At 53.0% G+C, this 11,883-nt stretch overlaps 5 protein-coding genes across 5 annotated transcripts; 1 reads left to right on the top strand and 4 right to left on the bottom strand.

Moving 5' to 3' along the window:
• Positions 1–283: 283 nt before the first annotated feature.
• On the bottom strand, positions 284–2,551 carry PV08_08666 (uncharacterized protein; the record flags this gene model as incomplete). The annotated part of the gene is made up of 3 exons (XM_016382991.1): positions 284–1,647; positions 1,707–2,330; positions 2,383–2,551. 3 exons carry the CDS (start codon positions 2,549–2,551, stop codon positions 284–286), a joined length of 2,157 nt encoding a protein of 718 aa, XP_016233694.1.
• Positions 2,552–4,017: 1,466 nt separating this feature from the next.
• Positions 4,018–5,682, bottom strand: PV08_08667 (uncharacterized protein; the record flags this gene model as incomplete). Its single annotated transcript, XM_016382992.1, has 1 exon — positions 4,018–5,682. One exon carries the CDS (start codon positions 5,680–5,682, stop codon positions 4,018–4,020), a length of 1,665 nt encoding a protein of 554 aa, XP_016233695.1.
• A 695-nt stretch (positions 5,683–6,377) lies between these two features.
• PV08_08668 (uncharacterized protein) lies at positions 6,378–7,726 on the top strand (the record flags this gene model as incomplete). Its single annotated transcript, XM_016382993.1, has 2 exons — positions 6,378–6,656; positions 6,854–7,726. 2 exons carry the CDS (start codon positions 6,378–6,380, stop codon positions 7,724–7,726), a joined length of 1,152 nt encoding a protein of 383 aa, XP_016233696.1.
• A 274-nt stretch (positions 7,727–8,000) lies between these two features.
• Positions 8,001–9,746, bottom strand: PV08_08669 (uncharacterized protein; the record flags this gene model as incomplete). The annotated part of the gene is made up of 1 exon (XM_016382994.1): positions 8,001–9,746. The coding sequence occupies one exon, from the start codon at positions 9,744–9,746 to the stop codon at positions 8,001–8,003; it is 1,746 nt and encodes a 581-aa protein (XP_016233697.1).
• A 1,192-nt stretch (positions 9,747–10,938) lies between these two features.
• Positions 10,939–11,862, bottom strand: PV08_08670 (uncharacterized protein; the record flags this gene model as incomplete). The annotated part of the gene is made up of 3 exons (XM_016382995.1): positions 10,939–11,234; positions 11,301–11,756; positions 11,814–11,862. The coding sequence occupies 3 exons, from the start codon at positions 11,860–11,862 to the stop codon at positions 10,939–10,941; spliced, it is 801 nt and encodes a 266-aa protein (XP_016233698.1).
• Positions 11,863–11,883: the final 21 nt, after the last annotated feature.

Here is an 11,883-nt window from a genome sequence, read left to right on the forward strand (position 1 = left end):
GAACACGAAATCTGGGGTTATCAAGGCTAGTACCTTGTAACACGTGGTTGTTTGATGCTGCATTGCAGTTCAGGGTAGCATTTCAGACAGGACGGAGCTCCGATGTGCTCGCCTAGGATAGTAGATAATATGTTTCTCATGGCATGTTGAAATACAGAAATCCGGCCAAACTGCTCTAACTGCTCTATTGGGAAACGATGCAATTCTATAGACCGCCGCTGCATAAATCGTGAGAGCTTTCGCAATATTGCGTTACAGACACCAACCGCGCCGACCCCATCAATTACTGCTCGCTTCCGAAGAAACTTGAAAGAAAGGCTCTGCTATGCAAGTGCCGTTTGCCAGTCGTTGCGACACTCGATGAGTTATTCGGCTTGAGCGTGTAGACGGTAAGTCTGCTTGACCCGCCGCAGTACTCTGTTTGATTGCCCGCACAAATCATGGAACAGTCCGCGGGATTGGACGCAATGGCACCGCCATTCGTGATGCCAATGCTGTTGCAATAGCACTCTTTACTGTACTCGACGCCAGCATAGCTGTAGCCCTTGGATGAGCAAGTCGACACACACTTCTCGACGGTCATGCCGCTGTCCGAAGTCGAATAGCTCTGTGACCCGCCGAGTGCACGTCCCGAACTGCCCTCCATGTAGCAGCCCAGAAACGTGAAGTTGCTCACGGTAGGTTGGTTCCCAGGTTGCTGGAAATTCTTGTTCTGGAACAGGCTCAAGGCGTTGGGACCTCCACAGACCTCGGAGCTGTTGCCGGAACATTGCATACTGCACTTGCCCTCGGCGATTGGCGCGGCGGAGGACGCGAGCGTGTTGCCGACCCAGCATTCTGAGGCATATTCGATACCAAAGTACTTGTAATTACCGCTTTGAGCCGCTTGTGCGCAAAGCTCGAGAGTCATCTGGGAGCTGGTTGTGCGTGTTGCTAAGGTTCGCGGATTGCCGTTGTCGGAATAGCAGCTGATATAAGTTGCGCCGCTTACTGAGGGTCCCGGAGGCGGCGGCTGAGTAGAGTTGCCGGTAACGGTCCAGACGCTCAAACGGCTCGGGGCACCGCAGTATTCGGTCGAGTTGCCAGAGCAAACCATTGCGCAGTCCGTCTGGTTGGCTTTGGTGGCAGGAACTGAAGGTCCACAGTAGCATTCCTTGGAATATTCTGTGCCAAAGACGGAGTATCCCTGGTTTAGACAATACGTAGCGCAGGTAGATGTGCTCATTCCAGTTGCATTCGAGGTACTTGCGCCGGAAAGTGCTCTTCCCCCCGTCGAGTCGACATAGCACCCTTGGTAGTTGGCAGTCTGGCCATTGGAGAGGGTAAGTGTGGTGACATTGGCAACTGGTTGAACTCTTGTCTGTCCGTCGGTGTCGGTCAGATTGTTCAGGCTGGGCTGTGTGGGACATATTCCTTGGGGAGCGGAAGCAGGTCCATGCGTCACATTGTTGCAACCTGGAAGCTTGGGTAGCACTCCTATAACTTGCTCGTTGACAAGTGATGCACGCTCAGGGCAGTTTGTTCCGAAGTATTCGTCGTTGGAAGCAGCCAGAGGTGGACATTCCTCTATGACTCCATCCTCGTTTGCATTGATACACTGAGTAACAGCATCACTGAGGGTCTGGTTATCCCATCCATTCAGGAAGTCTGGTTAAGCATCATCAGTTTGGGCATGACGGGACGAGATATCTATAGGCAAGACTTACCGCCATGGAAACCATAGCCAGTGGCGTCACCGTTAGCAAATACAAACTGACCTCCATCCGACGTATCGAGGTCGTTAGGAAAGTAGTACATCTCGAAAAAGAGATGAGGCAACACTTTTGGATGAGTAGGTGGACAAATGCCATTGTCAATCTGTGACATATAGGCCACGTGGGACTGATCGGGCTTGTAAAGATTAACCCCGTCCCAGCAACTCTGGAATTGAATCTGAGCACGAAGACCATCGGGACAATTTGTGTTGTTCAACGCAGGAGTCTGTTGCTGGGGTTTATCGTAGTCGATGCACACAAAGCTGACTCTATCCGAAACAGGCCGTCCAGGGCTCTGCTTCGTCCCGTAGGTGAGAGTGTTGCTATCGTACGACCGAGCTGTGGTGTCACCAGAGACCATACGAAATCCTTCTGGAAAAGGAATGATGTTGGCGCGGTCGTCACCTCGACCCAGGTAGTAAACCACAGTGCCTCCATTTGGGACATTGATGAAAGAGCCATTCTTGTACTGATAGTAGAGAAGAGGTGTCCAGTAGGCACTCAGATCTTTCTGGACTGAACAAGTAGTGCAAGATGCCCGAGACAAAGAATCGAATGTTGATGTTGTGTCGATATCTTTATCCTGTCAGCGGGATGAGGCGTGCAAAAGAGTTGGCACAAGACTCACTGATGGCACCCGACAACACATGCGTATGGCCTGAAACCTTACCCGGGCTAATGATGGGATCGATCCGACCGAGTTGGGCAATACCACAATTCATACGCCAAAAAGCATCGACTGATGGATACCACGAGGCAAGGCTGATCGCCAACGACCACGAGGTGTTGATCTTCATGGTGGCTGAGAGATGAAATGAAATCTAGAATGAGGCAACGATCGCCATTCTGACTTCGCAATGAGGATGGCTGCATTATATACCGACTTCAACAGGTGCTCGTAGGCGAGATATAGGTGTTTGCGCGCTACCAGCCCGTTGAAGGGCTTGACAGGGGGGCTGACAGCACAGGCCAATTAAACTTGCCAGCAAACTGGTGGGACCATCAAAGCGTATTGTACGCTGTTGATGTAGAACACATACCTATTATTTGGAATATTGCCCCCGCGAGATGGGTTGCATTGGATGACGGCCCATTGTGTATACCTGCCGTGAACGAGCTGGAGGAATAGAGGATGGCAGAAATGTTTACCGATTCATGGAGACACTTGTTGACCAATGTATCAAGATGAGCGCGGACAAGCGCGATCCCAAGGATCGAGCCACGCCTGCTGAGCCAAGGGGTTGAAAGTCAGACGCACAGATGTATAGCCACGGTATTCCTGCGTGGGAAAAAAGTCCAAGCGGAAGCGTGGCACTTCCAGGCCCCTGCTCTATGGCGCGTGCCATTGACGGCGGTGGCTGTTCTTTGAAGAAACGGCACGATAGCGCAATAGTGAACAAAGTTCTCCACGTGCTTAGGTCCTGGATGCTTGAACATTCGAGGAGTTGAGCGCATGACCGTTGAGCGGTAGTGCCAGTCGACTGATATATGACATGAGGACGGAGATTGGGGACACGAGAAACGCCAAACACGCTATGATTTTCGCGGGTCAGGGTCGGAGATACTTCTTTCCGATTATAGCAGCCATCGCCTCCTTTACTTTTGGTTAGTCAGTTGAGCCTCCTCCCGCCGCTACAAGCACATACGGTCTTTCTCAACGCGCTTGGTTGAGATTCGCTATCTGAACAACAATATCTTATCCAGTGACTGCGACGACCTTGCAAATGGGCGGATCTTCGTGCTTTTCAGAATAAGCGCTAGATGAAATTGGCTGAGCACGGAATTGTGACCCGTGCAGCCTTGCTTGGACGATGCTCGCTACAAATGGAACCTGAGTGTCTGATCACATTAAAAGCAACGCACCGGTCTCACGCACTTCACCGTGTCTGACCATCCCCATGCCGGTATGGCCTCCTTGGGTCGGCGAAGTCACAATTCCAGGGAGGCAACGAGCTATGGTGTCCGACTTTGACGTTGCCGGCGCAGCCCTCTAAGACACCGGGGATGACACTTGTGGCTTCGTTGATTTCAAATACCTCCTGGTCACGATGGTGCAGGCCACATGCGACCAAGGCGAATCGTTCTCATGATCACGCTAAACCCCATTTGATCTCTACCTTCTCTCGCCTTCTGATGGATACACCCTCGAAGCGGAAGAGATTGAGATAGTTTCGACCTTGTTGTTGACGTCGTTAGGTGGATGATCCAGGGATATTCGATCGACTGGGCACAGAGTATCAATCAATGGAATTGAGAAATAATTCTACCACTTAGTGAACAGCCTTTCCTGAAGAGAACGCGCCAACCGAACCACGGCACGATCGATCCGGGTGAAGTAGTCCCCCGCCGTCACCACGATGAAAGTGAGAACCAACGCCTCAACTAAGTAACCCCAAATCGCTTCACCAGCCCATTCATTCCGCCAGGAATTCATGTATTGGTTCTGCAAGCCCATGCCGACTGGGACGTGCATAGCGTACAGGCCAAAACAGATTTCTCCAATGTACTGCGATACCCTCCATTCCAGCGGCCGCTGCAGCCTCGGGCAGAACTCCAACGCATACACGAGGCCCAGACTGCCCCAGCCGAGCCAGAAGATATAATGCGCCGTCTCGCTCCACCAGGGTGGGACCACTTTGTCGAGATATACCCAAGGGAAATCCCCCCAGAGGCGCATTTTCATTTGTCCGGCGTCGTTTTCTCCAAGGAGCAGGAAGGCGATGATGAAGAGGACGGTGTGGCTGATCTCAGAAAGGCGCGATTGTGGCGGTGTCGGTTCTGCGTCTGTGGTTTCGGTCATGGCTAATGGGGAGGGTTCCGAGATGCGCTCCGGGTGGCGAACTAGAGATAGCTGTGCGATGAGGAGGCCGCCAGTGAACTCGGCAATGTAGACGGCCTGCCAGCAATAAGCCATAAGAATGACGACCCCCATGACCACCATGCGTGCCTTGGCGGTCAATTTGCAAATGGCCGCGCAGAACGCGAACAAGAAAACACTGCCCCGGAACTCCACGGGGATAGTCCACATCTGCGGCAAATAGGCGCTGGCAAGAGGCTTGTCGTCCTTGATGTCCGTGATCCTCGGTGACAAAGGGTTGCAGAACTTGAAGAGGTCTACGAACCAATTTTTGAGCTGCTCATCGATGGATTCAAAGTAGATCTTGTTAAAATACACGCCGTTGTAGAGACGCAGGCGCAGCAGGATGAGCGTGATGATCAAGGCCACCACAACACTGCCGTAGAGCCGCATATACCGTCGAAACAAGGCGGAGGCGAGACCCTGCAGCATCCGCCCTTCTTCCTTCCTGTGCATGGTTAATAATAACCCATACCCCAGGACGTGGCCCGAGATAACGTAGAAGAGGTTGACCATGCCGGACCCGGCGAAGAAGGTGCTGACGAACGGGTAGCGGCGCCACGAGAGGTCACCGCGCTTATCGTACAAGTGGAAGATATAGACGATCACGGCGGCGTAGCCGCGCAGAGCGTCCAGGTAGGCTGTTGGGCCTGGGCGAGGGGGTGGTATGCGGCTGGGTACGCAGTACGTTGGCAGGGCGGATATGAACAGGCGGCCCGTCGCTTGAAGACAAGTATATAAATATAATGGCAGCTCTTTCAGGTAAGAGAGGTGCCATTGGAATTTGCGGTTCAGATATGCGGATTTCCTTTGCTCGGTCTCTAAGGGGTTCAGAAGGGGGATGTCGTCGATGTGTCCTTCGTCGGATTGAGTCAAGAGAGGCACATCTTCTGAATCGAGATCGTCGTCTTCTTTGACGTGGACAACAACAGCCTCGGTCTCTTCGTGCTTGACTTCTGAGTTCCACTCCGCCTTGATCGGAGAATGATTATTGCGGTCGCCGTCGACGTCGCCTTCAACGTCGCCTTCAACGTCGCCTCCAGTGCGAATAGGCAGGTCCTCTTCTGCCATTGCGAGAGGTGTTGAAGTTATTCATTAACAGCGTCAGGGGGTGGAAAGGAAGAAGACAGAAGATGCACCGGTCGCGCATACCGGTCGCACATGCCCCTAAGCCTGATCTGGTATAACAAATCCGCTAGATCCCAAAAGGCGCTCTAGGTTTAGCTAGAGGGCAGCCGACTCCATCCGAAAGTACCAGGTGAAAAGTCATGAAGACTGTAGAAAGGGCTTCTGAGAATATTCTTAACAGAAATTAAGTATCCCGTTCCAAGTGACTTTCGAGTTCGTTGATAGTCCCGCTTGATGTCGCTACGCTGGCGAGGCTGAAGTAATGTGGAGCCCAGCCTCGCCAAAAACGCCTCCCTCAGCCTCGCCATATATGATTGGTCGTCAGCTCAGGAGGCTGTCAGCCCCGATGCCGGCTACAACTGACTGATTAGAAAATTGAAATGCAGCCTTGCACATCAGAGACCTTCATCTCTCTACCACCTGCCTTGGCTGTATCGTCTCCATTATTCACAGACAGTTGCTTGTCCAGATAACGATCTTGATCTATTTCTCTATAACCACACCACACTAAGTCCGCGCCTAGAGGGTCTGGCCTAGTAAGCCCCGTTTCACAACTGCCATCGTCTGCCGCTTACTCGCTTCCGAACAACGTCTAACCACCTCTCCCCTCATCACCGTTGTTAACGGACACTGTCAGAATGGAGTGTATCTTGCACAAGTACTTTCCAAAGCGTTATCTATTGCTCCTGGAATACCTCTACCGCACTCCCTCCAACGCCGGCGTCACCAGAGAAGCTCAACCGCCCAATGTCCTTCTCTTCATAGGCGGCTTGTACGACAGCTTCCGCAGTCCAGGCTACGTCGATGACCTGGCTGCGTTGTTTCCGCGCAACGCACCGAATCAGAAATGGAGGGTTATGCACGTCCAGCTATCATCGGCCGGCAGGGCATTTGGCGTCTTTGATCTGAACCGCGATGTAAGTGAGAGGACAAAAATCTCAATCTTTCCTGCTTCGGCACGGAGCCGACGTTGGCCGACTTGGGTTCTCGCACGAGAAGAAAGTAGTGAACTACTGCACTCGGCCAGCCCTCTGACCCTGTCAACTTTCACCGCATCCAGCCTCATTATTGCAGATCTGATCTGACATTATTTGCTTTTTGCACTACCGCGTAGGTGGAGGAAATCAGCCACGCCATACGCTATATCCGCGAGAACGTCACACAGTCCTCATCCACGCCCGTGGTCATCATGGGCCACTCGACGGGATGTCAGGACGTGATGCACTATCTCACCAGCGCAACCTCGTCCTCGCCGTCGCAACCGAGATCAGTAATCTCGGGCGCGATCATGCAGGCCCCCGTCTCGGATCGTGAAGCCATCCTGGACGAAACCAACAAGAAGCCCGACGTCCGGGAATCGTACGAAAAGGCGCTGGCCACGTGCGCGTCGACCCCTGTGTCGAAGCACACCACCACGATCCTACCCACCGACATCACCAAGGACATAGTGGGATCGGCGCCAATCAGCATTTCCCGGTTCCTCAGTCTCGCCTCGCCCGACTCTCCCGCCCGCCCTTCCATCGACGACTACTTCTCCAGCGACCTGTCGGACGAACACCTCCTGACAACCTTCGGGCGCATCGGCTCGGTCGAATTCCTTCAGCCGGAGCCGACGGGCTCGATGCAGGAGAAGCAAAAAAGCATCCTGATTCTCGAATCGGGCAGCGACGGCGCCGTGCCGGCTTACATCGACAAACACCAGCTCATTGGACGGTGGAAGCACGCCATCGAGGCGGGAAGCGACGGCAAAGCCACTTCTTCGTCTCACTCGATGGTCGTTCCCAATGCCGTGCACGACATCGGAGGCACGACCATCGAGGCCCGGACCGCGCGTCTGATCGACATGCGTGGCGCAGTGCTGCGATATCTCCAAGATGTTGTTGGGGATATCGGCCACGAGACCGATTCCTCTGGACCCTGGCCGATCTGGCAGCACGACAAAAAGGCCATTGAGGCCGAGGCCGGAGTGACTGACGTCAAGCTATAGAAAGTTAAACCCCTTTTGCTTGGATAACGTTCTGCGAGAATCAAAGGCACGTGTATATTCACTCATGGATAAATAACACTTGCACCTCCCTCGCTTGTCACCTAACCTGATACCTATCGCCGGCTTATGCCTCATTCTAATGGCCCCCCGTATCCACTGTATTTGTTTATACCTGATTTTGCGACATATGACCCAAAACAAAATACGATCAATTTCCCATACCAGCGCTGTGCAATCTTGTCGGAGCAGTGCCAAGAGCTCGAGACCTCACGGGTTACTCATGCTCCTTTTCGTTCATTGTACCAATTTTCTGACCTGCCGCCTTGTCAGGGCTAATTTTGACTTCGTTCTGTGCAGACTTTTCTTCTTGTTTCTTTTCTCGCTGTTCCTCTTCCTGGATGGCCTTTTGCCTCGCCTTAATCTGAGACATGACCTCGTGGGCGTGTGCAGCATATTTGCATTTCATCCGAATCGACCTGCCGTATTTGTAGAAGATAAACGGGAACGGCGTGCACGCTGCGGCAAGGATGGCGGGTATGGTGCTTGCCACGTGAATCCCCAAGTTTTTAAACATATATGATGTGAAGAGAGGGAACACCGCTGCAAAGAGGGCTCGGAGAACTGCACTCGCTGCCAGAACGCTCGCGGCGTATATCGTGTACGAGTCGATGAGGTAGTTGATGCCGGCGAGGAAGGCAAGCACCGTGCCAAAACCGAAGGGGGCCGTGAAGATGATACACACTATCCAGTGGATGCGAGGATAGTTTGTCCACGCAAAGACGAACATTCCCACGGGGATAACAATAGCAGCAACTTGAGCCGGAGGCAGTCGGACTTCAGGCGGGGCGTCGCCGTTATGCTCCTTCTCTAAGCGCTTGTAACGGATGTTGTCGAGGATGCAGTACATTGTTCCAAGCATCTGGCCACATGTGATTCCGAGGAAGGCCAGTCCGCTGACGCCTTGTGACCATCCCCGTTGTTCTGCGAATACGATAGGGAATGCGCCGAAGAGCATAAACAGTGTCCCGTAGAGGATAGCCATCCACACTGAGATCATCAACACAATGGGCTCGAGGAACAAGAGGGCCCAAGGGCGAACCAGGGCCTTTTGGAACGCCGCAGCCGGCGTGATCTTGCCCTGGCGGTGTTCGATGGCAGACACATAGACCTTTCCCGTGCGTTTGCTGAGTTCCTGCGCTCGTCGTCCCAGGATCACGGGTGTGTACGTCTCGGGAATTATAAGCGTACCGATGATCCAGAAAGCACCACAATAGAGCGCCATGACACCTTCAACCCACCGCCAGCCAACAGTTTCGGCAATGAACCCCCCCACGATTGGGCCAAGTGATGGCCCTAGAAAGGGAGCGGCGGCGAAAACAGTCAATCCCAGGCCGCGTTGACTGGCAGGGAACATATCTGCTATCACGCCTCCGGCGTTGGTTAGTGGTGAGGAGCCGAACGTTCCTGCGATGAAGCGGAAGATGGTCAGCGTCGCGATGGAATGGGCTCCAACAGCAGCGCCGTTGAAGGCCGTGATGATGGCGAACGTTCCGAAGAAGAGGACCTGGCGTCCATATAGTTCCGAGAGAGGTCCCCATATTGTTGGACCAAAGCAGAAGCCCAGCACAAAGAAGGATGTGCCCAGAGTTGCAACTTCTTCACCACAGCCGAATTCTTCCCTGATCTGGGGTATCGCAGCAGAGTAGGCGGAGGCAACTAGAGAAACTGCGAGAGTCGCAAAGGCGGCAGTCAGAGTGATTAGCCATTTCTTCCAGTCAGGCCATTCCATGGGATTCCTCTGGTCGAAAGGAATATATTCGATCAGGAATGGGTCTTGGGTCGTGCCAGAGCCCTTGTATTGATAGTTGACGACATCATCGGTGATTCCTGCTGGACTGAGAACCATCCGCCAGTGAGAAAGCTTTTGGGGAGAAGGGGCCTTCTGACCCTCGACATCGTTGGGCCGGTTGGTATCGGTCGATAGTGTCGAGGACGATGAGTCCGCAGGCGAAATCGACATTATGGCGTCTTCGTTGACGGAGACGAGGCCAGCAAATTCAGTAGAGAGACAGAGAGAGTAGTCGAAGCATGCTTGGAACAGGACTAGGTGAGCGAGTGCGACCTACATGATACCATTTCACATCTTATAAGAGGAGTCACTGCATTTACGCGAGGTCTATCTCCGCGCAGGCACATGCAGACAGGGATCGCCGTGCGGTGTACAACTCGTGAGAACTTAACTCCGCCTCGTTCGGACGAGCGCACGAAGGACGGAAGACACTGTCTGACGAAACATGTCTAGACCTCGCACTGAGCGGCAAGTCGTCAAAATGTGCACGTCAGACGGAGCACAAAGAATTCGATATGCCAGGGCGATGTGTGGCATTGGTAGGAGGGAGGAGGAAGAGCCGCCGGACTGTCCAGGGGGCCGGCGTGGTGGTTCCAGGAGATGCGGAAAGTCCATGGAGACGGATTTCTCGTCCGACAGAGATGCCGATTCATCCGAAAACGGCTAGTGAGGCTGGTCTGACAGAGCAATGCAGGAGCCAATTTCTCTGGCCATTTGCTTCGTCAACTTGGGCGTGCGCCCATACACAGCGGGTTAAAACCATATTAGAATGTGCGCGGCGTCCGATGATCGATGTAGCATTGTAGCGAATGACGGTACATGTTGTGGTGTCGCGCAGGAAATCAGGTCTTGTTAGCTCAAGATACAAAACACCTATAGAGCCTAAGGTCGGTAGTTCCAGGTAGAGGTATAACAATAGCATAGGCACGTCCTTTGGGAGGTAACTCGTCCCGAGAAATAGCAGAGCCTGTTCTTGTATACATGTAGGACTCAATCCTGCCACTCGCGTTCCGAAGCTCGAATGCCATTCCTCACAATAGGAAAGAAGCCAGACCTTCCTGGATACATCAAGTCTCAGAAGCGGGAAGTCCTCAGCACATTTTGATACCGTCCGACAACAGCTTTCGATGGTGAATTACCCCCAGTGAGGAACTTGACAGTAGGGACCAGGCCCAGTCGCGTTTCAGGCCAGGATTCTTAGCCTCCCAAAGGTGCACATACAATTAAGGACCTTACCGTCGCCAATTTGCCTTTCCAGCAGAGTTGTGCGAGTCGGGCCTTCGGTACCCGTCTATATGTTCTTCATAACTTCAAAAGCCATAGCCGGTTGGTAGCAAGATGGGCCGATTCAGCGTTGCTCGTTTTAGTTGATGATATAGCCGCCGTCTACCACCAATGCATGCCCTTGAACAAAGCTAGCTCTGTTGGAGCATAGAAACAAAGCGGCATCTGCAATTTCTTGTGGCTTGCCCATTCGTCCCATCGGTGCAATATTAATTGCGGGCTTCAATCGGTCAATGGTGAATTGGTCGGACGTGGTCATGGGCGTCTCGATGATACCTGGACAGACACAATTGATCCGGATATGGTCTCTAGAGTAATCGATCGCGTCACACTGTGTCATTGAGATAACGGCGGCTTTACTTCCACAATAATGGGCTGTCGACGAAGGTAAGCGCCAAGTTTCGGCAATGAGAAGATAGGTATTCTGAGTGGACAACTTACGAGCTGTGGGCCGTCCGACAATTCCCAGCTGGCTGGCGATATTGACAATGGCACCTCGTTGCGGCGCTCTGCCACTTTCATCACCGGCCGGAAGGTCTTGTGTCACCATCTGCCTCAATTCTGCACGGGACGACAGCCAGCAACCACGGTAATTGATCGAGTTGATGCGGTCAAACTCGTCAGCGTCCATCTCGTGCGACCTCAAACTCTGTCCCAAGACACCGGCACAGTTGACTGCATAATCGATGGAGCCAAACGTATCGACAACATGCTTCATGAATCCATTGACAAAATCTTCCACGGAGATGTCCCCCGGCTCAGAGTAGACTTTGACGTCGGGCCAAGCAGAGGAGATGGCATGCTTTGTCTGTTCGAGTAGCTCTGCGTTACGGTCAGTGATGGCAATCCTCTTGCATCCAGCTTCAGCAAACGCTTTGGCCGTGGCGGCCCCGATTCCTGAGCGGGGCAGATGTTAATGTTGGATCTGAAAGACCAGAAGGAAGGACAGTGTACCTGTGCCTGCGGCACCAGTGATAACCGCCACTCCCGGATATAAAGCCATGTTGACCTGCTATACTCGTAG

The sequence above is a fragment of the Exophiala spinifera genome (assembly GCF_000836115.1).
Source record: "Exophiala spinifera strain CBS 89968 unplaced genomic scaffold supercont1.6, whole genome shotgun sequence".
NCBI lineage: Eukaryota > Fungi > Ascomycota > Eurotiomycetes > Chaetothyriales > Herpotrichiellaceae > Exophiala > Exophiala spinifera.